The 27,591-nt window shown below is 42.9% G+C and overlaps 1 protein-coding gene across 1 annotated transcript in view; it reads left to right on the forward strand.

Moving 5' to 3' along the window:
• The window catches only part of myom3 (myomesin 3), a 56,284-nt gene continuing 28,693 nt past the window's right edge, over positions 1 to 27,591 (forward strand). The window contains exons 1-12 of the mRNA XM_071926618.2: positions 1 to 19; positions 1,960 to 2,086; positions 7,010 to 7,114; positions 12,947 to 13,103; positions 13,693 to 13,850; positions 14,751 to 14,843; positions 15,420 to 15,508; positions 17,245 to 17,289; positions 20,730 to 20,870; positions 20,958 to 21,119; positions 23,041 to 23,182; positions 25,185 to 25,384. Coding sequence (XP_071782719.2) covers positions 1,980 to 2,086; positions 7,010 to 7,114; positions 12,947 to 13,103; positions 13,693 to 13,850; positions 14,751 to 14,843; positions 15,420 to 15,508; positions 17,245 to 17,289; positions 20,730 to 20,870; positions 20,958 to 21,119; positions 23,041 to 23,182; positions 25,185 to 25,384 — 1,399 coding nt within the window. The 5' untranslated portion in view covers positions 1 to 19; positions 1,960 to 1,979. The remainder of the gene's footprint in view (positions 20 to 1,959; positions 2,087 to 7,009; positions 7,115 to 12,946; positions 13,104 to 13,692; positions 13,851 to 14,750; positions 14,844 to 15,419; positions 15,509 to 17,244; positions 17,290 to 20,729; positions 20,871 to 20,957; positions 21,120 to 23,040; positions 23,183 to 25,184; positions 25,385 to 27,591) is intronic.

Consider the following 27,591-nt stretch of genomic DNA (forward strand, 5'->3'; position numbering starts at 1 on the left):
CGTTTCTTCGAAGACAAGCGTGAGTGGGCTTTTTTAATTCAAGCGTAATCTAGGTCTAGCCATGATGGCATCAAGCTTTGCTGCCTTCTCTTACTTAAGGCAGCTTACCAACACATTACACTACCTGATAACCCTCAATGAAATATAAAACCACAACACTAAGCCTTAAAGATTAACCATTCACACACTGTTACATCTGCATACTGTGTGTCTTTGTATTGTCAGAGAGGTTTCTTTTCCCCCGTTGCTCCTCTTGAGAGTATTCGCTTGTTTCTCCAGCTAGTTGAACTCCTTAATGGTCTCGCCTTTTGACGGCCTCAATGCATGTAGCTTTTAATTACTCTCTGGGGATGACATAAGGCAAGCTCCTGTTGTGTTAAGACAATGCTTCCCTCTTCAGCGAACAGAATAACAAAACATTCGTACCCTTGTTCCTCTGTTGTTTGCCTTTTTTTATGAGACCTGGACGCTGAGCTCTCGTTTCATTTCAGAGACTGAAAACTGCACTGTGTGAGGAAAAGACCCTGCTTTCCTTTTCCTCCCTTCTCTCCAGGGGCCCAGAATCCAGGCCTACCCATGGAGACTGATCAATTTTAATGCGCCAGAGGTCGACTTTCCATTAACAGTGTTCAAACAAACCGCTCCCCTTGCACAACAATAAGCCACAAAAGGAAAGCAGCTGGGGAATCAGGAGGCCTGCTAGCCCATTAGCCCTGTTTGCTAACTTGCTGCTATTTTCCACAACGTAATTGAAGGAGATGAGAAGAAATAACACATTACGGTTGTTTATGGTGCTAACACAGGTGGTTGCTAGTGGGAGTGGGTGAATGAAGCTATCACTCAGGCGCGACCTGATTCTGTTTGTTGGGGCGCGTTCTGCATTCACTTCCCCAGAGCAGCCACATGATTAATGATGGGTAGGGTGTGGGCAGCGGCACGGCAGACCCCAACTGATGAATTATTACCGGCTCAATGGCCCACAAAGGGCCGATTCATTTAACATGAGCCTGAAACACACCTTCCTCCACACCTACACCTGTCTAACACTCCAATGAAAAGGACATATATATAACATGAAGAGTTTCACTCCAAAACAAGATATCTACAATTTGAAAAAAATACATTTTAAAACTTTTGCTTACAAAATAGCTACATTTTTGAGAATAGAATACGCATTTTTAAAGTATTGACTAATGAATTTCAGGTTGCAATTTTCCTCCTATGACATTTTGGAACAAAACCAACTAACTGTAGTTGCTAAGTGTTTCTGTGTCAGGAGGTTGACATAGAAGTTTGACATGAGATTCTTTTGACGCAGGCCTTAATTGCATGTGGATAGTGATTCAGAAACGTTATATTATTTATAGCAACCTGCTCTGCCTCTAAATGCACTTCAGCTGCTAATCCCAAGACGCTTCAATATGTCAGAAGATTTGTGCCCCTTTTTGTAGCCCTAATCTATCAGAGAGCAAAATGGTGCAATTAACATTTTGCATACACTTAGCGCACCCTTTGAGCTCAATTACAATTCTCTAGGGATGAGGCTGGCGACCGATTTTCAATTCTGCGCCACCGCGATATGGAATGGCAGTGGTCATTAATTTGCCACCTCAACTATGCTGAGTACTAGGTGTGCAACTGTAAGTTGTCCGCTGAATACAAAGCATAATATAAAGCAGTTACGTCTCTTGCCAAGGCTGAAGTGTCTTTAGTGTGAAGTGGCCATTAATTTGGCAACTCAACTGCACTCAGCACTAAACATGCAGCTTTAAGTTGTTCCCGATAAGAGCGTCTGTTGAATGCTTATAAAGATAAAGTAGTCATGTTCCTTGCCAAGGCTACAGTGCCTTTAGTGTCTGACTCACTTGCCACCTAGCCTTCCACTACACAGAAGCAGCTGTTTCCTCCTCCTCCTCCACACCGCTCCATCCTCACTGCGAGCTTCCCCTCCCTCCACAGGTGCCGGTTGGGGGGTCACCATGGAAACCAGGATGGTGATGCAGCGAGAGCAGGAGGAGCAGTTGTCCCAGATGTCTCACAGCATGCATCTGTCCTCCCAGATCAAGAAGAAGACCTTCACTTCCAGGTGCAAACACCGTCTACTCTCACACAGTAGGAAATAGGATAGCCAGTTTGTTTTAAAACCTTTATTTTTGGATTTTGCTGAGAATGCACACTCTTTTTTAAGCACCACCCTGCTTCACATTCATACAGTTACACAAAATCACACCAGGGGCTTCCCAATATAACCACAGTTTAGAGGAATTAGAGGATAAGTGCATTGGTCAGCGGCACCTCGAGGGCAGTTGTTGGGGGAAGGTATAGGTCAATACTCATTCACTTTCACTGCCTACATTTTTCTAGCTTATTTGGAAATTTGAACTAGCTGAAAGTAATTTTTGTAGCTGTGCTGTCAATATCAGCTTTACAGGAACCACCCACAACACAATACAATGTAGATGTTACAGTAAGCCGAAGACAAGAGATTTGCTTATTCAACAGAAAAGTAATTCATCTGCGGTGACTCTGCTGTAAAATTTTGACACATCATTCACACATTTCAAATCAAGTGTTTCGGGTGTGAGACTCTTAAGTATGCTCAGTGTGTGCGGAGCTGTTCTGATTGATAGCAAATTATAGAGCCCAGATCTGTTTTTTTTTTTTTTGGTTGAAGGATGACATGATGGTTATATAACCAGAACCAGGCTGGTTATTCTGAGCTTATTGAGACATCACAGCCGTGACATGTTGCCTGCACAACGGGCCACTGGTGGTGGTTGCTTGGCAGAGGCAGACTCACACTCATATTGCATTCACAAACACATACACACTTCGTTTAGACCCTCTCCACCCCAGAGAAGCCGACCTATCTCTGGTTTTATTAAGTTACCTCTGGATGGGGAAGGGTGGACACTTCAATTCCCACAGAGGCCCTGATTCACTGCATAGCTCAAACTATTTGTAAACACACCCACACATTTCAATGCACACACACACACACACACACACTACAAGATGCAGTCCAGAGGCAGTGAAAGTACTCAATAGGTCAATATTTAATGTCATACCTCTGTATTTTGTACTGTTTCCTCCTATAATTCACTCTGGCATTGTGTTTAGGAGGTTTGCAGCATTTTTCAGTGAAGACACAAATGCACACACACATACACACACACACACACACACACACACACACACACACACACACACAGGTGGAATTATCGAATTACATTTGCTCATATTACTGTAAGAAATAACTTTTTTGTATAGGCTACTTTTTTTACACACACATTTTTTATAAGTTGGTAATTTTACTTTTACTTATGTACTGACTGAAGTATTGTACTTTGTTACATTTTAAATTGCATCCATTACAGAGCATGCATTTTGTAGGCTGTCCATGAGCACTACATCAGAAACTGGCCAGTCGTAAACTGCATCTGCATTAAACCTGAAGGTAACATTAAGCTAGCTAACTACAACATTAAATGCTCATATTTATCCATGATAGAGTTTAGTTAGCATTAGCCAAAAGGCCATACTTACAGCAGTAGACTATTATTGGTTTGTGTTTGCCTGTTTGTTGACTAGCTAGCTTGCTAATCTTGCTAGCTGGCAGGATAGCTAATAGCAAAAGTACAACATCAATACAGCAACATTGTTGAATGATGGGAATGGACATGGATGGGAATGACTTTCAAAATCTTATTTTTTAGAAGGCTCAAGTCTATAAAAAACGTGCATGTGAGTTAACAGTAATCAAAGGTGAATCTTGCCTCTCCCTAGCACAGTGCATAATGTCTTTAACCTACCAATGACGTAGCATATTTTCACGTGGCATCTTGATTTTATTCTGTCTTCAACCTGCATTTTACGTGAGCTACTACACACTCACAATTAAGCAAAATAACACTACTCGAGTAGAAAATTGGATGATATTTCTATCGCTGTACACTCTCACTCACATGCAGTGCCTAATGACACTGTGGCAGAAGAGAAGTAAGAATTAAACAGGCACACCAATGCCCTTAACAAATTTGCCTTCATTTTCACAGGCCCCAGTTTCTGCAGCGAGTTATTAAATTAAGCTAACCTGTGGGTCCGCAATCTGCATGGCAGAATAAAGGGAATTGGACCTATTTTTCTCCCTGGGGATGATGAAAATAAGCAATTATTCTATCAAGCTCGGTTCTGCTTAACTTAGAAGTCGTGTCTCCCTCTTAAAGCTCCCTGTGTGTGAGAGAGCAGGTGCGCTGTGAGTATTAGACGCAGGACATCCACAGAGGGAGCAGGCTCAGATTTATCTCTTTACGTTAGCTGGAGCGAGCTGGCCTCTAGGTAGGTTCAGGAAACAATACCGCTAATGAAGGGAAAAGTTTCTGTCTCCCGGAAGAGTTTTATTGTACTTTTCGTACTGTCGCTTGTAGTTAGACCTATTCTTAGTCCCAGATGTCGACATGTATACTACAGTGAGTGCAGATCATCCATTAACTCATCCAGTGCCTCTCTGAAGTTTTCCTCTTTTCTCTTTTCTTTCATTTCCTCCTGCAAGTTAAACCATAATATTTTGAGGAAGCCTGGTGTTTATTATGGCACTATCCTGCCTCCATTCCCCTGCACACAGTGGTAGTATAAGCTCTTTCCAAAGTGTTTGTTTGCTGTGTGTGTGTGTGTGTGTGTGTGTGTGTGTGCATGTTCATGTTCATGTTCATATGCATGCCTGTTCATGTGTGTGTTCATCTGTGTACATGTCTGTGGGCTGTATCTTGAGTGATACTGCCCAGCCGCAGGCTCTGTGCTATATTATTCAACGGCCCAGGTCTCTCAGCAAACACGCAACGGGAACCAGAAACAAAGGGGAAGAGAAAAACAAGACAGCAAAAGCAGAAGTTATTCTCTGAGCACCGTGAAATGGGGAAATTTCCCAGCTTATAAACAAAAGAAAACGAGAAGTCACATCAATTTGCATTGTCATTTGTAAGACGGCTTGTTGAAAGCTATGCCTGAGGCTTTATGTTAGCAGCAACGGTAGCTGGGGGTTCTGTAACACACACCTGGGTGAATATCAATTCCAGCACACAAACTAACAGAGTTATACACAAGCATACTGTAGCGATATACCTAATAATACATGGGGAATAAGAAAAGCATTCAGACTGAAAATATCCTTTCATTGTGGCTGTAATTACTCTTGTTAAAAGTGCGATAGTCCTTTGTGGATAAAAGGGGAACAAAAGTTAACGCCTCTCCTGTTACAAAAATTCTTTCAGCTTCATTGTCTCAAGTGACCTTGTCGCTAACAACAAATGCCCCCACTCCTGTTTATAGGGGCGCACATGGAAAAGGTCAGCTCAGTTTATTGTTGGTGCCTTAAATGGATAGCTCAGGCTTCAGTGTAGGCTTACAAGTGTGTGTGTGTGTGTGTGTGTGTGTGAGAGTGTCTGTGTGGCCATGATGAAGAGACTACTTAAAGTTGCCGCAGGGAAAGAAGAACTGGCAGCGCTTTTGATTATGTCTGCAGTGACTTTATGTTTGGCTCATCAAGTGAACTGGAACACAAACTACCATTATATTTAAGTCTGTGACAGTGACACAGTGAGGGTAAAAAATTGAACATGGCAGATTATTAAATGCTATGATGCCACGACAATTGAAATCGGCATTGTACAATGAATGAACTGTTGCCCCCGATCCATAACCTTTGACCCATATGAAATAAAGATCATAAACTATCTTCCTCGTTATTATCTCATGCTCATTTCAGTAGCTCTTGTTCCTCTTGATGATATGACCTCCCTGTAGACAATAGCATGTGTGTTTACGCGCCAGTAAGGAAAAGGGGAACGTTGCGTTGAAGAAGTAGAAGCAGCTGATGATGCTCATCACATTTCTCGCACTTGAGAGAAAACAGGTCATCCGCTGCACTGCTTGGCGAGCGTGATTAGGCCAGGACCCCCCATGTGGGAGGCAGCTATGGACCGCATAGGTCACATCCAGCTGCAGTATTTTTGTCCAAAGAAAACAGAACTGCGAGGAGTGTTAACAACATTGAACACAGTGCTCCTTGTTCAAAACAAGCTGAAACGACCACCTACACAATTTCTGCACAATAGCTGTAGCTGTAAATGCATATAAAACATAAAAACCTAGCCAGTGTTGATAGGACTGCCACAGAAATTTATATTTTGGTCTCTAACTCGCATCTCTCATGAAAGTTGAGATCACAACACCTTCACAAAATAAAAAAAAGTGCATAAGTGCCCTATTTTAATGTAAGCAAGGTGGAACATGCAATTTCCTTTGCAAGATTTGAACAGTGGAAGTGCCTGTTGACATACTGAGCAGTGACAAATCAATGCCGTGCCACACACTGAGCCATGCTTAGGCCTGTAGGGCTGCGGAGATTGACAGAGGGTATTAGTGTGACAAACAGCGCTGACATCATATTTCAGAGAGGGCCTGTCTTTCATGGATCCTTGCAGTTTATGTTGCTTTGTTTGATTTTGGTTTGTCACTGTTTGTCTTGCGAGCTCTTCAGAAGGGAAAGAGGAGACAGAAGATATCCATTAAAGCAGTTTTCTGTCTGGAGATCAGATAGGAGTTGCCAGTTTTAAACTGAATCCCCAGAGTGCTTGAATAAATCAAAGCTCATGCATATTATGTTTGCCTACATTAGCAGCGCTCCCTCTGATATATGGCCTCCCCTACTGTTCACATGGAGAATAGGAGAGCCGCTGCTGCTTTCTAGTGGCTGAGGAGAATAATGGTCTGATGATGAACTTCTAATTGGATAATGCGCTGTACCATGTCAAACTTGTTAATAAGCGAGTTAATATGAGCACTCTTTCCATCCATCAATAAAACAATACATCGGTGTGGGGAGTGACAAGGTGTGAATATTTATTTGGTCATATTTCACCTTTATTATTTGATGATATCTACAACGTCCTCCATTAATCAGGCATGGCTTGCTGTTTTTTTTCTCTCCAATGTTCTCCTGATGTAACAGTGATGAAGAGGCCTCCTATGCTGATTTCTATCCCATCATCTCCGGTGACCTGATGTCCGTCAAGGAGATCCTGGACATCGGCAAGTTCCCCCGCCACAGGACATGGTATGGTGAGAGTTCAGATCCAGCACAATAGATGGCAAATGGTTTTAGAAATCATCAACAAGGCTAACATGCTAGTAACACATCTTATCCTACAAATATAGCCTACCTTATAAATGTTCATAATAGGCAACAAATTCACATATTTTAGAGCAATTTGTAATCAATATAGAAAAATGACTCACACTAAACAGATACAATAGATCTCCCAGTTGATAACTGAAATAATGCAGCAAAAGCAGTAAAGATGCTTGAAACACTTTTTCAAGACAGCACAGTCAAATTTCCTTCGCATAGCGACAGCCAAAGCTCCCAACAACAAATCAGTCGCACCACAGGGCAAATTCAAACCGCCTCCATCTGCAACACTCAGGCACAATGGCATCTCTGGCACAATTTGTTTCCAGTCATCCATGCCCGCTGCCATTTTGCATCTCTTCTTCATATGCTGTAAGAAAGACTGAGAGCGAGGCTGCACTTCTCTCCAGAGGACTTCCTTCCTAGATGAGCTGTGCTTGTCATGAAACTCAGTGGGACTCTACTTCATCCCCATCAGTAGTCACCTCCACATCCTCTCTCTCGCTCTCCACTTTATTTGAGGAGGAGGAGCGGGTCAAGTTTCACTGGCGTTTTGCCCTGCAGGCTATTACAGCACAAGAGCTATCTTTTTTGAGCCGTCCTTTTATGTCAACGGAGAGTCTTAATAAACAACTGAAATTAGCGTTCTTTCTTTGCCCTCAGATGTTTGAAATAGGCCAGCTGGGGAATTGTCCCATGATTTCTCATCTCAAGGATGTCATGTAGCCAATAAGCCATAACCATCGAATTGAATGATACTGAATAACCTTGTACATTTGTACTGATGGAGAGGAGGAAAGAACTATCTTCCTCATCATTAACCAGGGGTGGAAAGTAACTATGGAAAAATATGTTGTTACTTTACTTGATTAATTCTATAAAGGCATACTTTTACTTCTACTCCGTTACATTTAAAATAAAATATTCCTACTTATTACTCCACTACATTTCCCATACACAGACTTGTTACAAAATCCTCAAAAATGGCTGAACATAACGTTGTTACAACAGCCATCACAGTGACCACGACTTTTACTTTTGGTACTTAAGTAAATCTGACAGTTGACTCTTTAAGACTTCTACTCAAGAGATATTTGAGATGAGGACTTTCACTTTTAACTCCGTTATTCAAGTACACATTTTGAATACTTCTTCCAGCCCTGATTAACCCATGCTCATTTCAGTATCTCTTGTTCTTGATGTTCTCTTGATGATATAACCTCCCTGTAGACAATAACGTGTGTGTTTACGCACCAGAAACGAAAGGAGAACGTTGCGTTGAAGAAGTAGAAGCAGCTGATGTTAATCATCAGATTTCTCGCACAGAAAACAGGTCATCCTCTGCACCGCTTGGCTAGCGTGATTACACCAGGACCCCCCATGTGGGAGGCAGCTATGGACCACATAGGTCTCATCCAGCTGCAGTATTCTAGCTGACATTTTTTCAGTACAGTTCAGTTCAGTACTTTTATTGTCCCAACAGGGAAATTAGTTTTGCAGCCAGGAGTAATAAAACACCATCTTACCCAGTTAACAGTTAGCAAACATATAGCAAAATCCTAATATACACAGCAATAGCAGAAAATATGTTAAGTATGAAAACACAGATGCCAGTAATAAACACAAAACCCATTTATATTGCACACCTAAGACGGTTGAGCTTATGTGTTTGAGTTTAGCTGTTTTATAGCTTTGGGAATAAAGGAGTTTTTCCATCCAGCCCTTGGAGGCCTAAATCTACAGCCTGATGGTAGAGGCTGGTGTTAAGTGGGTGGTCTGGACAGTCAAGAATAGACCAGGCTTTATGAGAGACTGATAATGACAATAATTACCTGACAATAATTACCTAACTGACAATAATGTCACTAAGAGGGACTGTATCTCACAATTATCTTGCCTGCCATCTGTACAATTCTGTTGAGTTTCTTATTTGAATATTCAGGTTGCAATCAAGGAGAGCGATAAAACAGACTAAACAGAAAAAAGAGTCATCTTTTTATCTACCTTAAAAACACCTAATTTCCTTTGTTGCCCCTTTCTGCAGATCATGTCAGTATTAACATCAGATTTTAGTTTGTTGTCAATGGTGATACCCGAGTATTTGTGTAGCAGTGGAGTTAATTTCCCTCCTGCACAGTCTGTAAAGTCTTTAACTTCTATATGTATCAGTGAAAATTGGTGTTAAGTGTTACAGAGTGGAATCAGAGAGGATTTTGATGATGACGTGTATGGAACATCTTTTACTGAAAGTCTCTTATGATCATGTTGCAAGGAGCGGGATTAATGCTCAGCTGTCATGGAGAGGATGTCATATATCTAAAAATAATTCCCAGAATGGGGAGGTTTAGGTCACAGAACAGGACGCCAAGGGAACATGGCGTCTTGTGACATGATTTGCTTTACCAAAATCCCTCTTCTGGGGGCACCTTGCCCCTGTCTGGGTCACACATTATCTGTGTCAGGATTCGATAGCACTTTCACACTCACTCAGCTGCAGCTTCTTTCCTGCTCTCCTCCACTTCATCCAGAGCTTGATTCGATCCTCGTGGTGTCAAAAAGGATTTGACATCTCTGGTGTATGGAGACGTCCTCATCACAGCTAAAAATAACAGCGATATTATGTTTTCTTCTTCAAGCCGTGAAAGGAAGCAAAGAACTCTCAAGTGGCCGGCAGCGGTAAATAGACGGACAGAGGTCAGAAAGAGTATTGGAGGAGAAGATGAATAGCATGAGAAGATAGAGTCGCCGAGAGAGAGTGAAAAGGGGGGAAGTCATGGAGGGTGAAATCACCCCCTCTCGAAAGACAAAACACATCTGACAGTAATGAGCCTCAGCTGCACCGATGTGCCCCCGCCAACTTGGCATCTCATTAGGTGCCCTCTCCCGCAACCCCCCCGCGCCCCTCTTCGCTCATCACCGACTGTCTTTCCTCAGCCGCTGCCGTGCTCAGCTCTAATTCACCGGTCTTACTTCACCTTCTGATTTTTCCCACCTGTTAAAACCCCCCTTACCTCTAGCATTAACAAGGTCGTGTCCCTCTGAAGCGTAATTTCTCCTCGGGAAGCGCAATTCTCCACAAATCTCATACCCCTTAGAAGTGGCGAGACGGATGTGACGAGGATGGATATTTTGGGACGGAGGATGGAAATCTGCTCACGCTGAAGATGATTGAGTCCTCCCAGGATGAGAGAGGAAGGACGGAAGGATGAACTAGAAAGCTCTCAAGGATTGGCACACTATTTCTGGAAGGCCCGAGTGCGGCAGGATGGGGGAGCATGACATCTGTTTTGATTTGCGTGCGTGTGTGCCTAGATGTTTGTGCGTTTGTACGTTTGGCTCCAATTACACACTAACGTTTGATTCACATAACGCACATTATTCCATCCTTTGCAACTTCCCCGTTTTCTCAAGCAAGCCCTCTTTCCCCACTACTACCTTCTGCTTTTAGTTAGAGTTTTAAGATGTAAATTATGTGGCTGACTCACGCATGCCTGGTTTGTTTGTCTGGGGGGGGGGGTCAGCCTCTCCTCACAACATAAAGCGATATTAAAATTTCCATTTAGAGCATTGAGTCATAGCACTCTCTCATACCCACTGACTTGATGTGTTCCAAGGGTTCGTTCCCCTCAGGGCCTCGAATTTCTGGACCCACAGAGATTAAAAACACTGACAGGCACACACTTTACCAAACCAGCCTGTGGCATAAAAAGTCAAGAAAGTGCGTCTGCATGCCTGTGTGTGTGTGTGTGTGTGTGTGTGAGAGAGAGAGAGAGAAGAAGAAGAGAGAAGGAAAGAGCGAATGCGTGCACAAGTGTCTGCATATGCATCTACGCGTGTACGTATTTATTTGCATATTTATTGGTGCTGTTTGTGCATTTGACTGAATTATCACAAGCATTTGTAGGGCCATTTATGCTCTAGTGGCCATCAAAGCATGGAGAAGTGTTTGTGAATATTTAAGTTTCTGCCTCTCTGTTTGTTGTGGCAATGTGCGTGTGAAGTGTGTGTTCAAATAATTAAGCCCCGGGGACTGTCAATCAAAAGATGGTTCAGGATACACACCCCTCTGGTAATGAGAGTGGAGCATTAAAAAGCTGCGTTTAAAAGGCAGGCAGAATTCGTAATTGCGCATGTTTGTGTGTGTGTGTGCGCGCGCGCGCGTGTGTGTGTGTGTGTGTTTGTGCACATTTGTAAGAGTATGCGTATCTTCATTCATTCATGCACACATATGTATGTATGCACACAAGTGACTGTGCATTTCCGTGTGCATTTGTTATGGATGTATTCATACATACTATACACCACCACAGGCTGTATCCCAGATAATAATGATGTGATACTTTAATGATGTGTGTAGGGAAATTCAGCATTTCCATATCACCCTCCACAGCGACACCAGAGCACAGGGTCAGCTGCAGACCAGCAGCCCTGGAGCCGGTAGGGATTTAGTGTCTTGCTCAAGGACACTTCAGCAGTGAGGAGGCTTGTTGACAAGAAGCCTTGAACCCCAGTCCTTCAGTCGAAGGACAGTTACCCTGCTTCTCACTACGCCACCTTGCCGCCCAGATAAAGGGAGATAAAGTTTGTGATCCTCTGAGTGAATAGAGCATCGCCACCGGCCATCTCCATGGCAACCAACTTGATCAAAGCCGTGGATGTCAAGGATGTCACACAGCCAATAGCACAGCAGCACTTTGAACTGTCCACACCTGAGGAGTTCCTGGAGAGACGGATGTCATCCTGTGAAAGATTCAGTAGCGGCGCTGCATCTTGTCATATTGGTGTGAATCAGCAGTGGCAGTGAGGCTTGATATTCCAGCTATAAAAGACCAACCTTTCAAAACCGATGAACGTGTGTGTGAGTATGGTGCTCATGTGAAATGACACGTAGGTGTAAATGGAGCCTGCAAACCACCGACCTCGTCAATGAGCTTTTCAAATGACAAAGTGCCAAACATCACAAGACTAGCATGTGTCTCCAAATGGATTTGGACAGACAGAAAAGTTAAAGCGCCAAGAATCAATGTAAAATTGCTGTTTGTTTTCTCCGAGATTGACTGCTATTGTTCGAACCATGTTACTTTTCTCTGAAGCCCTGTCTCACCTCCTCTGAAGCCTGGGTGGTCTTGACAGCCTAATCATAGTTTTCAAATGAAGCTGATTATTTTCCCTCTGGTCTTGGTTGAAAATATTTCTAAATCTAAACACTTGTATATCTATTTCTGTGCCGACTGAAATCAAATGGGTATTGCCATCTTAAAGTGTGTTTTGCTTTTAGCTTTCTGCAGTCTTGGTGCAACTTATTTTCCTAAAAAATGAAATGGTTTATTCATTTGCCACACAAACAAACATTGCATGCATAGTATTACTTCATACAATGGTACAAATGTATATATTTATGTAGTATTTTGCTGTGTATTATAAATATATGAATGTTGCTATTTTGCTGTAAATACAATGCAAATTAATAGTTTGTAACTCTGCTGGGATTGTTGTTATCCACTGCCCCTGTTAACTAAAACAAAGAAATAAACAGAATTTAGGGGTGGGATGGTAGGCCTATTAAAGCCTATATACTTATATACCTTATATACTTATCTCACGATACAATTTGATACACAATATGGGGTTCACAATTCAATACATACCATATTTCGGCCCACCCCTAATTAACCCCGAATTACACAAATAATAGTAAATCCAGTTGTCCTGAAACCTTGAAATGCTCCACCATGAGAACTTTGTCCACTCCACCAGGGACGTCCTGAAAGAGACCATGGCTGCTGATGACGACGAGTACTACAGAGACAAGTGGACCATGTTTGGGAACGAGGCTGAGAAGGTGGAGATCGGAGTGATCAGGAACCAGCATGTGATACGCACCCGCGTGGACCGCATGGCCCTGCGCAAGCAGGTAAGAGTCAGGTGATGGTCACAGGAATGACCCATAGCAATATCCAGTATCGCCATGTATTGAGCTTTGTGAACCTAATGCTTGTGTCTAAACCAGAGGTTCTCAACCATCAAGGCAGGGTTTTATTTGAACCAATCACTACTGCATTAATACCCACTGAATGTTATGTTATGATCACAACCCTAAGCTGCTGCAGCACCTAGCTTACCTGTATGTTGAAATGTTACATTGTCATTCCTGTTGTGCGGTTTATGTCTGTTCTTTGTCTTAAATGTTATCTTTGTTAAATGTCTGCAAATGTCTGACTCAGTGCTTGCAAGACAAATTCCTGTAAAGGGCTAAATAAATGAAATCTGAATCTGAAATCTGAAAAATGTTATCCAATTCTTTTGCAGTTTGTTTGTTTTTTGTTTTGTTTCGGTTGTTTTGTTTTGAGATATGCTTTTATCAGCCCCTTGCTTTTCATCTCACCTGCACAATCAATTTATTTTTTCTCTGTTCATTTTGTATTTTTTCATATCTCATAAGTGTAGATAAATGAACTCTAAACTGTGAACTCTAAACCCTCCTGGATCTGTCTGTGTTTCAGGCGGAAAAGAAGGCATCTGCCCATCTGAAATACCTGGAGGACCTGAGTCAGAAGGCTCCAGACTTCCCAATCCCTCTGCGGGCACACACTGTCTGGGAGGGCATGACGGTCAAACTATCCTGTACCGTCCAAGGCTGTCCAGCCCCAAAGGTCACCTGGTAAGAACTTCTTTCTCCCCTGCACTCCATTCTTATGACTCCCATTGACCTCCTGTGATTCCTTTTCCAGCGGTTTATATAAAATGCTGTGGCTGAGGTCATAGCTCAGGCTGGTGTCATTTTAATTTAGTCTCTCACTGGGTTGGAGTGGATTGGAGCTAAAAAAAAAAAAAGTATTATCTGTCCAAGATTGACAGTTTCAGGGAACTGAAACTATATAATGATATGCACTCCCACTGTATAGCTTGAACTTTTTTATCACTAATTCATGACTCATCCATAATACACTAAAATACTGAATTTGTCATAAGATCATTAGAGGTATAGAGGTGTGAGAGGTATAGAGGTAGGTAAGGTTCCACACCTAACTGTGGCAGTGGTTGAATATGAAGGAGTGGCTAAAAGTCCGTGAGCGGTTCGCGAGAGCACACCAGTCCTGAACTCTGAGTTGAATATAGCCCCCTATATTAACCTGAAATTACCTGTGTTCATTCAGGCAATGCGCCAAAATGTAGACCTTGATACTTGAGCTGCTAAGAGACTAGCTGATGAAAAGAGCGTGTGTGTGTGTGTGTTCAGTATTCATGAACCTAAGCCGAGATCCCGATAACCTGTGGCCCGTGGGTTTAACCAACCCAGATGGGACCCATCCAGCCCGATGAGCTGCAAGAGGCCGCCCTCAACAATACCCAGCTCAAGACGGAATGAGAGATCAAAGGCCCTCTCTCTCGCCGTAATAGACTCGGCTAAGCTAACTGTTGATTAGTGAAAGATGTGCATAAGTAATTTATGGGCAGGAGCACAGAACACCCAAGCGCTGCCTGTCGTCCGCCTTTACTTTGATATTCAAGAACAAAACTCTTAATTCATTCGGATCCCTTTTCAACTCGCTCATCTCAGGTACAAGGATGGCGTGCCGCTGAATGTGTCTCGCCAACCATGGAATTACAGTCTGCAGCAGAAGTTTGGGCTTAACTCGCTGGAGATCAGAAGGTAGGTCGCCGGTTTAAATCCCGGATTAAGGCTGGGAACACTTGGGCAGAGAAAGTGAATCATAAAAGTCTCCCCTCCTTCAGCAACCATCCTCCAGATGTAACTGTGTGAATGTGAAGCAGGGCAGCGCTGAGATAGAGCGAGACATTACCCTTGATAAATAAAGGTTAAAAGGAAAAAAATAAATAAATAAAGAACTTGTGAGTGAGATTGGGAAATGTTGGGTCCTGTGAGATGAAATGAGTCTGTCAGATGAAAAATGTATGAATTTTACTCCCTGTTGGTCGGGACTGTCCCATTAGCTGAATGCAGAGAAGTGGTTGAGTCAATCATTGTTGACAGGTCCAGGGGTGAACCACCAAAAAGCCCTTCTCCCTTTCTTTCTTTGGTCCTATGAGTTGGATTTGGGGATGATTTACTATCCAACACAGCACAGACTGGTGCAGTACTGCTGAAAAATCTGCAGTGAGCATCACAGCTTCATAACACTGCTGATAGATTTATTTTTTTTTTTTCAGCTCAATCTTGAACTGCTACCACCTTCCACAGATACATAACGTCCTATTTCTTTCCCAGGTGCTCTCCTGAAGATGCCGGCGAGTATAAAGTGATAGCCAAGAGCCCCCTGGGTGAAGCTACCACGTTTGGGACATTGGTGGTGAACTGTGAGTAATTGCCTGTTTCATGCTGTATATTCCCCCCTCCCACCCCCCCTTTTCCCCTGCTGGAAATTCATTATAGATTATAACAGATGGGTTACAGCACAACTCCCCCTCCCAGGGCTGTAGTCTCGATCTTGAGTTTGGTTTCAAGAACAATTGTCTCGGTCACATGCCTACATGCCAGGCCACTATTGGCGACCATTTTGAACTTGGGTCGCACTCAAAGTGGAATCTCTACCTAAAATATTGGCATGTAGGCTACAGCGTTACTTCAACACATAAGTGAGGACTTGAGAATTCAGAATAAAATGACCTAGCAATCTTGGGAACAGCAACAACAGTTTGAATTTAGCAGGGATGTTAGCTAGTTAGCTACTAGCTACCCAGGCTATAGATTGCAGTAGCTAGCTATAGTGGGCCAAATATCTAACTATAAAGCAAGGAATCTCTGTGAGTGAGTGAGTGAGTGAGTGAGTGAGTGAGTGTGTGTGTCCTTCGCATATCTCGAGAACCGTTCGTCCGATCTACTTCACACCTGGCGGGTGTATTGCTGGGGACCCAAGGACGTGCAGTGTCGGATTTGGTGCAATTTGGACACGCAACACGTTCAATATTACTAAACTTCGAATAAACAAGCGGCCAGCGCTCTGTGCAGCAGCGGGGCTCAAGCGGTACGGGCACACGCGGTTCTCGAGAAAGCTGCAAGCAGCAATTGGCCCGTTCCGGACAGGCACGTTTTTTCAAAATGGCCGCTGTGGGAATAAGATCTATTGGATGTTGACTTGACTTTTTCCTTCCTATTTATTCCTTCCTATTCCTTCCTTTTTCATTTTCAACGATACATTTTTCTCCACCTTTGTTTATTCTCAACAGCAATACCAAAAAAAGTGATTACACTTTACACCTGCATTGATTAGTCAATATGAAGGTGAAGGTCTTTCAGATAGATAGCCATCTCTGTTGAGCCTTAAGAAACTCCTTAAGCATTATTTTTTACATTTAGGAAGACATAATATATATAATGTTTATGGTCTTGACTACAACCCTGACTCCCCTACAGCCCCACCCCCCCACCCCAAAAAATGTCATGTGTTTTTTATACCAGTGTTTTTCTTCCTTATTATGCTAGTCTCTGCATAAACAAGATATTTGGATTTGAATCAATACCAGATTAGATTATCAGAAAAATGCATTTAATTGCAGCAGGGTCGGCACACAACATGCATAATGAATTATAATGAATCACGAGGCGTAGTGGTGACTAATAACTAATACTCGAAAATCTACAGTGAGCATCACGGCTTCACAACCTTACAACGCTGTGACGGAAGGTTTCATTCATATTACAAGATGCTATTTATTCCCTTTCTCAGCTTGTAAATGACCCGGCCTTTCTTGAAACAGCATGGGGGCACAGAGTCTAGCAGTAACAAGGTGCCATATCTTTGTAGATCAATTAGATGGTGAGAGCCTTAATGAGACACTTCAAGGCTTCTCCCTGCCATCCATATTTCACAGGCTCCCCTTCGATTGTTAAAAATAGGTTAAAGGGAATATTAGATGTGACTTGCATAAATGGGGCATTGCCAGGATTGATTTGTCTCCTTTCTCTCTCTATCTCTTCCTCTTTTTCTTTCACAATATCATTCTCTCTTCCCCTGCCTCCCTCTTTCTCTCTATCTCTCACCCTCCCTGCCTCCTTTTCTCCAATCTTCCCTCTCCACCACTCTGCGATTCAGCATATCAAGGAGCCGTGGCTGGTTCAGAGCGCTCGCAGACCTCTGGTAAGTTTCACGCCAATGGCTAATGAAAAGTGTCGCCTTTCATTTTCTCTGCCGCCCTTTGAAGTTCTTCTCTCCTCCAGTAAAAGGAGGGCTGAGTGGCTTTGAAGGCAGTGACGCAGCGCTGGGTGCTGCTGTGCACCTCATAAAGAAAGATTTGGGTGACTTGAAAGGGAGCAGAGTGTTGATGGTGTTTGTGCGTCACGGGAGTTTGTGTTTCTGTGTGGATGTGCATGTCCGTAGATGTATGGGTGTAAGTAAGACTATGTGTGGGACAGCTGCAGTAGGGAATGAAAGAATTGGTACCAATTGAGCTGCAGCGAGAGTCATGTATATTTCATTCCAAGGACAGTGGGGGATTTATTCAGTTTTGCTCCAAGCTGTGGAGCTTCACATATTGGCTGTGGCACTCTTTGGCCCAGATTAGCCTTCACCAAGTGGGGGGGATCAGGACATGTTCAGCCTGTACATCCACAGGAGGCTACGCTCAGTCCTGACCGGGCCAGCTATCCACTGGACTGTAAGAGCTGCAACGCCAGTCTTCAGAAAATGAGCCAAAATCCTTTACTTTCACTTGATGTCACGGCCCCTATCTGCTGGGCTTTCAGCTCCCAGTCAAGCAGAAAAGTCAAAATTTGCTACATTTTCTAAAATCGATGTTAAAGAAAATTGTCCCTATTTAAGATTAGGTTTGGGCCGCCAAAGAGCTTAGGGTTGAAGTCAGGGTTAGGTTTCTAATCAGCTTTTAAAATGAAAATTATGGTCAGTTCCCACAGATTGGACAGAGAGTAATGACCTATCTGTGCCAATTTTTGATTTTACTTAAAGGAGGAGACAAAATGGCTGAAATAAACACAACCTATTGCACACACAGGGATGTTTTTTTATCCTCAAGTAACAAGACAAATGGATTAAGAACTTATTATTTACAGCAATGGCCTGGGCGAGTAGTTGCAGGGGGAGGGAGGGACCTGTGCTGTTGTTGAAGTGTAAACAATTCATAGTAAGTTAAGAAGTATGGGAGTACATGAAGAAATGTGTTTTTAAGAAATACTACAACTGAAAAATACAATTGTTTTGGTTGTTCACTTTGTGGTGATCACTGCCCGGAGTTCAATAGTTGAACCACCTTTTTGTTTACCGGTACATCACCGCCTGTACAGAAGTGCTGTGTAGTGATGGGAACTCCGGCTCTTTTTAGTGAGCCAGATCATTTGGCTCAGCTCAGCAGTAAGAGCCGGCTCTTTCGGCTCCCAAATGGCTCTTCATTTAGTACCACTTCTGGCTTTTATAATTCAGCCAAATTTAGCAATGTTTTGACCTATGATTGGTATGTGTGCACATATATCACTTAAATTATTCAATGTAATTACCTTATAATTTCCAGAATACCATAATTTTACATTATGTTTGGTATAAAAACCTTAAATAATGTAAAAACATCAAACACTATTACACATGTGTATTGAACGTTTTATTTATATTGAACTATCCAAAACACAAACCACTCAAAACGGAACACGGTGTGTGTGATATTTTTACCTTACAAATTCTACATTCTGCCTTTAGGTTGTCTATGTTATTAAAATGCATCCAAATGCTACTTTGATTGCGACTGTCACTCATCTTGTTTTCTGCTGTTCTGTCTGTCATCACACGTGATTGGTCGCACGCACACACACATCAACACAACATTCAGTCAGTGCATGGAGTGCGCGTGGCCGAGCAGTGTGGCGAAAAGATCATCCTATCATTCTGTCTTGTATTCATTTACAAAAAAAAAAGAAAGAAAAAAAGAAATCGGCTCTCAGACGGGAGCCGGCTCCCATCGTTCACTTAAAGGAGCCGACTCGTTCGCGACCGACACATCACTAGTGCTGCGTAAGTGCCAGCCAATAGAAACATCCCCCACACGCCCAGAAATTAAATGGCAATCATTTTGAATGAAGCTTTATCAGCATGTAATGCTATCAGGGCCTGCTTGCTGAGAAAATGGGCTGAGGAATCGCATGCTGCCATTTTCATGCAGCTGATACTTCATTATCTCATGCGGAGCCCGCAAGAGCAGATCATATTTTCGAACACGAATTAGTCACGAAACAAAAGAGCAACTGTGGCGAATTTATCCTAATCATCAACATGGGCAGAGTGATTGAGTGATTGAGAACGAAAGATCCAAGGGGTGCGTTTTATTAAAGCTATACGCGTCCCTGTGATTGCCTGGCCTGTTCATTACAATGAGATCATTATAAGAAACGCGTCACTGCCCCTCAGATTCATCCCTGAGAAATAGGATTTGTCAAGGCCTTGTAGCAAACATAGCTTTCACTTCACAAATTGCATCGCTTCAGTGCTTTGTCAACCGCGAAAAAGGGTAGCTGAAGGAATAGCTTGTCAGGAACGGTGTACTTTCAAAAAATTGTCACATCGGCTCCGGCTTTTCTGCTGTCCTCAGTCGCATTTCTCTCTCGTTTTCATCTTTGTTTATCTTTTTTTTCCTCCGGGGGATGTCTCTCCTGGCTGTCCTTGGTCTCTGTGCTCCCTGAGATGGAGCAGGGGGACTTTTTCCATTACGGCTGTGCCAGTCGACATATAAGACCCTCTTTCTAGTTAATTAAGGCCCTCTGGTTTGCTTTGTTCATTTTCGCTCCCCGCCACAAGTGAGAGAAACTGAGGAGGGGGAAAGCTCGTTACTTCCGACTTGCTGGGAATAATGAGAAATTGATGTCACGGTAGCGTAACTGTACTCGACGGTATAGAGACGTGAGAGCCATCTTGGTCGGGATTAACAATGTGAGGAGACGGTGGTAGGGTGAGCTCTCATGTCTCATCATCTGCTATCAGTGTAGCTCTTCTCGCCTGTCACTTATCTCTTGCTCTTTCTCTTCTTCCTTATTCTTCTCCTCCTTTACCTGTCAAACTTCTTTCCTTTGTAGAGGTCCAAAAGGAGGCCTGTACTCAGCTGCATCACTCTACAAAAATGTATTACTGTCTGAATAATTATTATTATTATTATTATTATTTTAGCAGTAATGCTGTGTCTGGGCGTACTTTCGGATATCTACAATTTTATCTCTGCTCAGCACCATAGAGAAAAGTGGATGTGCGTATGGTTTATGAAAAGTGTGTTTATCTTTTGCATTGTATCTTTTTTCCTTTTTTATCATGTTGTTCCCCTGTTTCTCCTTCATCCTGTTGCTCTATCCTTCTTCCTACCCCATTTTCTTCTACCAATTTTATTCCTCTATTTTTACCTTACCCATTTTCTTCATTTCCTTTCCCTCTACCATCTCCTCCTTCTGTACCACCACCTCCTTCTCAACCGTGTCTTCCTCCTCCACTAACCGCTACCTCCTCCTTCTCTACCTTTTCCACCGCCATCTTCCTCACCTCCGCTTCCCCCCCTCCCTCCCTCCTCACCATCCTCACCCCCTCCACCCTAGCCTTGGTGCTGGAGCAGGACGCCCAGTTTGGCGCCACCTTCCCCCCAACGTGGGTGAAGGAGGGGGAGAGCCTCACCCTGCAGTGTGGCTTCTCCTCGGCCCTGCTGCCCTTCCAGCAGGAGGTCAGCTGGTTCAGAGGCGGTGAGTAGAAGAGGAGACTGACGTTGGGCAACTTACTGTAGATACTGTACCCGCTGAGGAGTTTTTACCCGTCCACTCATCCTGCAGGGGTCAAGCTGCATCAGTCAAGCAGGGTGGACATTAAGACGACCAGCGGAACGGCCTCCATCACTTTGAGAGGCGCACACAAGGAGCATGAGGGCGTGTACTCCGTCCGCCTGAGGACCTGGGACGGGGTGCAGGAGCACAGCGCCTTCGTCTACGTCAGAGGTGAGGACACACTACTACTCAAAATATATACACAAAATAATATATAATGAAGTGTTTAGGATGTTCTTTATATAAGCACCAAACTGTGAATACAGGCGAATGTTCGAGACAGTTTTATACTGAATATCTGTGGGTTTATTTTCCAATACAACCGTGCTTACATATTGCAAGCAACTGCAATTGTGTTACATCACAGTGTTTTATAATTTCAGTAAGTTTTGAATATCGGTAGTTACATATACATGGAGGCAGGCTTGAGTACTGTTGGCACTGAAGATCAAACCGACTGTTCAGCTATTCGGTGGCCTCCCTAAACAACCTGCCAACCTGCCTTACAAATGCTGAGTACCCTTCTGAAATTAGCTATTTACCATTTGAAAAAAAGCCGATGCCTACTCCTATAAAATGTTTGTTGACACAGAAGCAAAACACATTACTGGCTGTCATTAAACTTATGAGTCATCTTGAGACCTTTGCATACGAAACAGCTGTGTTTTTCGCGGATGGAATCATCTTTATTTTTGAAATATTGACAGTGAATTTCACAGAGAGACATTCTTTTTCTCCAAGATGAATATACAGTAAAGTGTTTTCGAGTTTACAGACTTTTTATTTACCAGGTTGTGGTTCTACTCCTCTACTCATGTCAGTAAAATTACCCTGATTCTTATGGGGAAATTAGACTATCAATCAACGAGTGCTGCTGCAGAAAGCTTGTTCACTTTTGCAGTGAAACTATTTACTGTTCACAAACAGCTATGCTATTTGCTCTTTTACATTGTTTGCAGCATGCAAATAGACCAGAAAATAACTCCCACTTGACTCATCAAAGCTTTGAAATGTGTCTGGCCGGCCCTGCAAGGGGGCTTGGCAAGTGTGTGATTCAATATAACACCAACCCATACTCATGTATATATTGCACCTCGACCACCACATTCACATTAATGTCCACTGAATTTTTCATGAGCTCGGTGTGCACGTACACGGAAAATTAATACTTGCGAGCGCTGGCACACACACACACACACACGCACACGCACGCACACACACGTATTTCTATGCAGAGTACGATTTCGGCTTCCTTGAAAGCATGGCTCAGACTTTCCTGTCTTATTAAAGGATCTCGGTCTTTACTGGAGCCAGACGTAGTAATTAGTGAACCAGCTAACTTCATGTGGGTTTTTTCTGCCTCATTCACCCGTCATATTTGCATTACAAATAGGAGGTAGCCTACAGGAGAGCAGAGGGGAAAAAAGGAGAGTGAGAAGAAGATGTGATGTGTTGGGTTTAGCAGTGAGATGTGCTCGGCGTTGACTGGAGTCTTTTGTTGATAAAACATCCATCCCTAGCCTAGGAGAAAAAGTTTGGGAACATGTCACATCGTATCACTTCAATCCTCTTAACGTAATTCCCTCTTTTAATTTTTTCTCCTTCTCTCTCTCTCTCTCTCTCTCTCTCTCTCTCTCTCTCGCACTTTTTACTTGGCTGTGATGTCTAGTAACATAGCGACCTGTTAATCTCGACGCACCCCCTCTGCCTTTGCCCTGCTCTCTCACTCTCTGGCCTAGATAGTTGTGTGTGTGTGAGCTGCAGTGGATTGCATTCACTAGATTACTTTTAATCCCGCCACAATCACACTTTCCTTACATCACCCTGTCTTTAGCGCCTCGTCTCTTGTTTCTCCATCTTCCTCTGTTTTCCTCTCTCCCTCCCGCTCTCTCATTGTTCACTTTCCGTGTTTTTCCACTCTTTCCTTCCCTTCTCCATCCATTCTGCACTCCTATCCCTCTCTCATATCCCTCTCTCATTCCCCATCTTACACTCTTATGCTTCTTCTCCATTGTTTCTTCCCATCTCTCCCTGCCACTCCCTGCCTCAACTTTTCTCCCCCTCCAACCTGCTGTGTTCTTTCCACCTCCAGATGCCTCAGCTGCAGTGATGGGAGGTCCAGCTTCTCCCCTGGCAGTCCAGGTATCTGATATCAACAAGGACTACGTCTTCCTGAGCTGGGAGCCGCCCAGCGCAGATGGAGCCGGCCCTGTCCAGGGTTACTATGTGGAGAGGTACGCCGGGAGAAGAGTGCCATGTATTAAATGTCCCATCTTATCCACTTTTCATGAGTTTGTTCCCAAATGAAGAGGTTCATAAAATCGGCCACCACTGGCTCTTACAAAATGCTTGGTGGCCTGAAAGTAAAGCAAATTATTTGTTCATATTAAAGTTTTGAGTCATCTTAAAGTATCGTTCTAATTCAGATTTCTACTTAGTCTCCTTTAGATAGGCCTGATCATCAATTCATGAAAATTTAAAGTACAATAATTTAGTGTCTTTCACACCATAAAGATCCCAGTAAAAAGTCTCTTACTGTATGTAGAGTGATGAATTACGCGCTAAGTGTCCAACATCTGTTACTCATGATAGGCTACTGCTGATGTAGCCCATTGATGATTTAGGATCACTAGTGCCCGTTCGCCCCACTGCTGCACAGAGCGCTGTTCGCTTGTTTATTCAAAGTTTATTAATATTGAACGTGTCGCGTGTCCAAATTGCACCAAATCTGACACTGCACGTCCTTGGGTCCCCGGCAATACACCCGCCAAGTGTGAAGTAGATCGGACGAACGGTTCTCGAGATATGCGAAGGACACACACACAGACAGAGATTCCTTGCTTTATAGTATGATATATAAAAAAAATCATAAATGATCAGAAAAAGATGATATAAGTGAAGGCATCGCTTTAACGTTAACTGGAGCCACCAGCCTGGTAAATGTCGGCTGTGGCTTATAAGTCTGTCTGTGGGTGCCAGGCAGGGATTTACATTGTATTTAGGTAAGAACAAGAGCTCAGTATTGATTAATCACATTTGTGCTTCAGTAGGAACAAAGATTTAGCGGTGAATTGGCCAAAATGAGAGAAGAATTGGATGAAAGGTTCTTGGACTACATTTCGTTCTCCACTGCCAAGAATATACTGTACAGAGATTAGATCTCTCGCATTGAAATCGCATTGGTTTAATCTCAGCAGTATGGCTTATCTTAGATCTACTTACGGCTGTATTTTCAACTCAACAATAGACAGTTAGCAAGACTAGACCGCTGAACCACATCTTGGACTGCGTGCGGCGGGTGAGGAAATTGGATTGGGGCAGATAAAGATGGCGGAGGTGGCAGCCAACGGTGGTGTAATATCCATTTGGCAGAGTTCAGAGGAGATGGATGATATACCTGGTAATTATCGGCCTCAACACTATGTTAACACCAGAGTCAAAGACTCCCGCAGGAGAACAGGTGCTCACTTATCAGTGACACCGATCAATCAAGATCTCCCTATACGTGTACGTGTGTGTGTGACGGTGTTTGTGTGGTTGCATATGTGACTCAGGTTTACTCAGTGTCGAAGACATAACTTCTACACTCATGAATGTTATTAGATATTGGGTAGAGGAAGAAAGAGACCAAGTAAGAGCGAGATACCTCCCAGTTCCCTAGCAACCCCCTTACGGTTTGAAACCTCCAGTCTTTGCTGTCTTTGTTTGCTGCAAGTGGCAGCAGTTTATTATCGATGTTGTATAATTCTACTTTAAAAATATATTTTACTGTGTTTTTAGACCCATTATTTTCACATGATGGATTCTGGACAGAATTACAGACCTTGGCGCTTTATTTACTGGCTTAAATGTTTCTTTTGTGCAGTTTCAAATTATTTAAAATTGGTTTGATAATGTCACATACTGCTGACTGCATAAAATGTGAAATCATACATCTTTCTCTCTTTCTTTCTTTCTTTCTTTCTTTCTTTCTTTCTTTCTGTCTGTCTGTCTGTCTGTCTGTCTGTCTGTCTGTCTGTCTGTCTGTCTGTCTGTCTTTCTTTCTTTCTTTCTTTCTTTCTTTCTGTCTGTCTGTCTGTCTGTCTGTCTGTCTGTCTGTCTGTCTGTCTTTCTTTCTTTCTTTCTTTCTTTCTTTCTGTCCATCTCGTAAAAAGGGTATTGAAAAGTCTTGTGTAAATGTTAAATCTCCAGGACTGATTTCTTCTTCTTTCTCTCTCTCTCTCTCTCTCTCTCCAGATGTGACATAGGTCAGGGCCAGTGGGTGCGTTGCAATGAGCTGGTCCAGAAAACGTGCTACTACCCGGTGTTTGGGCTGAAGGAAGGAACCATGTACCAGTTCAGGGTGTGTGCTGTTAACCAGGCTGGTGTAGGACGCCCCTCCAAGGCTACCGAGCCCGTCCTCACTGCAGACCCCCTGGAACACACCAGGACCATGGGTAACACACACACACACACACACACACACATCGAAACAGAGAGAGAGAGAGAGAGAAAGACAAAGACAAATAGCGAGGTAACAGTGATGATGCAGTCCTCTTTATGGCCAATAATCTTGTTTTGACCTAGAAGAACACATTCAGCTACTCTTGGAGGTCAATGAATGTTTCCATATTTTTTTGTTGGTAGATAAAAAACCAACGCATTTCTGCTGAAACGCAAAGGTTTCATCGGGGTTACATGACAGACAGACAATGGATAAGATCATTTCATGCACCTTGGTTGCAAGGCGAGGTAGCGACAGTTTTTTTTTTTTTTTCTTGTAACCTTGTTTCAACCTGAAATTGTATCGCTCCCCTAGGGCCAATCAGTGTAATTTTGAAAATGGCTTGATACAATGGTGAGATGTTTCATCAATTTTGTCAAAATCCAATCAGCGGTGTCTGAGATATCTCGCATGACAGACAAACAAACTAATGAACAAACAGACGAATGAACAAACAAACAGAAGCAGACTGATCCATAGTCGGTGCAACAAGAGAGAAAAGGGAATAAAAGAAGGAGAGAGAGAGAGAGAGAAATGAGGGAATTATATTAAGGAGGTTTGATCCGATAGAATGTGACATGTTCCCAAACTTTTTCTCAAGGCTACGGATGGATGGTTAACCAACAAACGCAAGAGAGATTTGAGTGTGTGTGCATGTGTGTATGTAGAAGAGAGAGTGAGAAAGAGTGAAATGAACTAACACACATAGACACACATAGGGCTGGGTGATATGGACAAAATTAATACCACGATTTTTAATCTTGATATATAACGATATCTGCTAACATGCAAAATCTCACGTCATGTAGCGTATACGTGTCTTGCTAGCTAACGTTTGCAACTGAACCATTAGCTAACATAGTTTATAGCAGGGGTTCTCAACGTGGGGTCCGGGGACCACCAGGGGCCCTTGAGGGGGCTCCAGGGGGTCCCCAAGCAAATTGATCTATTGTTAAACTTTACCATTATTTTATTTACAAGAAGCTAACACAGTTGGAGAATGTAGAAGAATGACTATTTTGATCATAGATTCATTGTTATCTCTCTACCTACAATACAGATAGTCATGGAATTCTGGACAAAATCATATCTGACAATAAAAATATTCTCAGATTTGGGTTCGAGAAATCTCACCAATTGGGGGTCCGTGGCCCTAATGTGGACTAAATTAGGTGTCCTTGATATGAAAAAGGTTGAGAATCACTGGTTTATAGCATATTGCAAAGCACTGCTTATACATTGAGATTTATTCTAAAATGCTGTTGGCTAAGTTTCTAATTTCATCAAAACTCATTTGCATGCAAAGAGAGGATTTTGAGAGATTAAAATCAACAAAGGTGTGAAGCTTCATAGTTGAAGTCAGATTTTCACAACAATACAACTTTTACCTTGTTTTATTACTCATATACTTCTCAATACAGAAAACAGTTTCATAGCGCCCCGGTTGAATTTGTCTCTTGAAGACCACGGCACAGTCAAAGACTCCTATGAAAAGCTGCGTGGAAACACATTTCATGGCAGCATAACAAGTGCAATATTACATGTGCTACTACAAACAGTCGACAGAGAGCGTCAGCGATGTGTTAGCGGCTCATTCCTGTCACTAATTCACCTCACCCACCTCAGCCGCTGTGTTACACTCGCAAAGAAGAAATCAGGACTACCAAAGTAAACAGATGTAGGTGTAGATGTGGTCTGATCTCATTTTATACAGCCTGCGGGTTTGGCAGTCATTACTGTTACAACTCCTTAATGGCATACTAGAGCGGAACACTTTGTTTCTTAAAAGATTAGTTTTAAGGCATTTGGCTTTTTTTTTTTTAAATACTTCACACAGTGGAGAGACAGGAAAGAAGGGAGAGGGAGAGCATGAGATCCGACACAGGTCACGGATTGTGTGTGTGTGTGTGTATGTAGGTGCATGTGCTAGTACTTCCTTGTGTGAATGTGTGTGCATCTGTGTGCACGTAGGTGTGTGTGTGTGTGTGTGTGTGTGTGTGTGTGTGTGTGTGTGTGTGTGTGTGTGTGTATGTGTCAGGGAGGACAGATGGGGTCTCTGGTCAAATGCTGTGGATCATTAAACACAGATGAAGGACGGACAGAAGGTTGGCTTGCCTCTGGCCAGCTCTCCATCCCTCCATCTCTCTCTCTCTCTCTCTG

The sequence above is a fragment of the Centroberyx gerrardi genome, chromosome 12 (genome assembly GCF_048128805.1).
Source record: "Centroberyx gerrardi isolate f3 chromosome 12, fCenGer3.hap1.cur.20231027, whole genome shotgun sequence".
In the NCBI taxonomy this organism is placed as follows: domain Eukaryota; kingdom Metazoa; phylum Chordata; class Actinopteri; order Beryciformes; family Berycidae; genus Centroberyx; species Centroberyx gerrardi.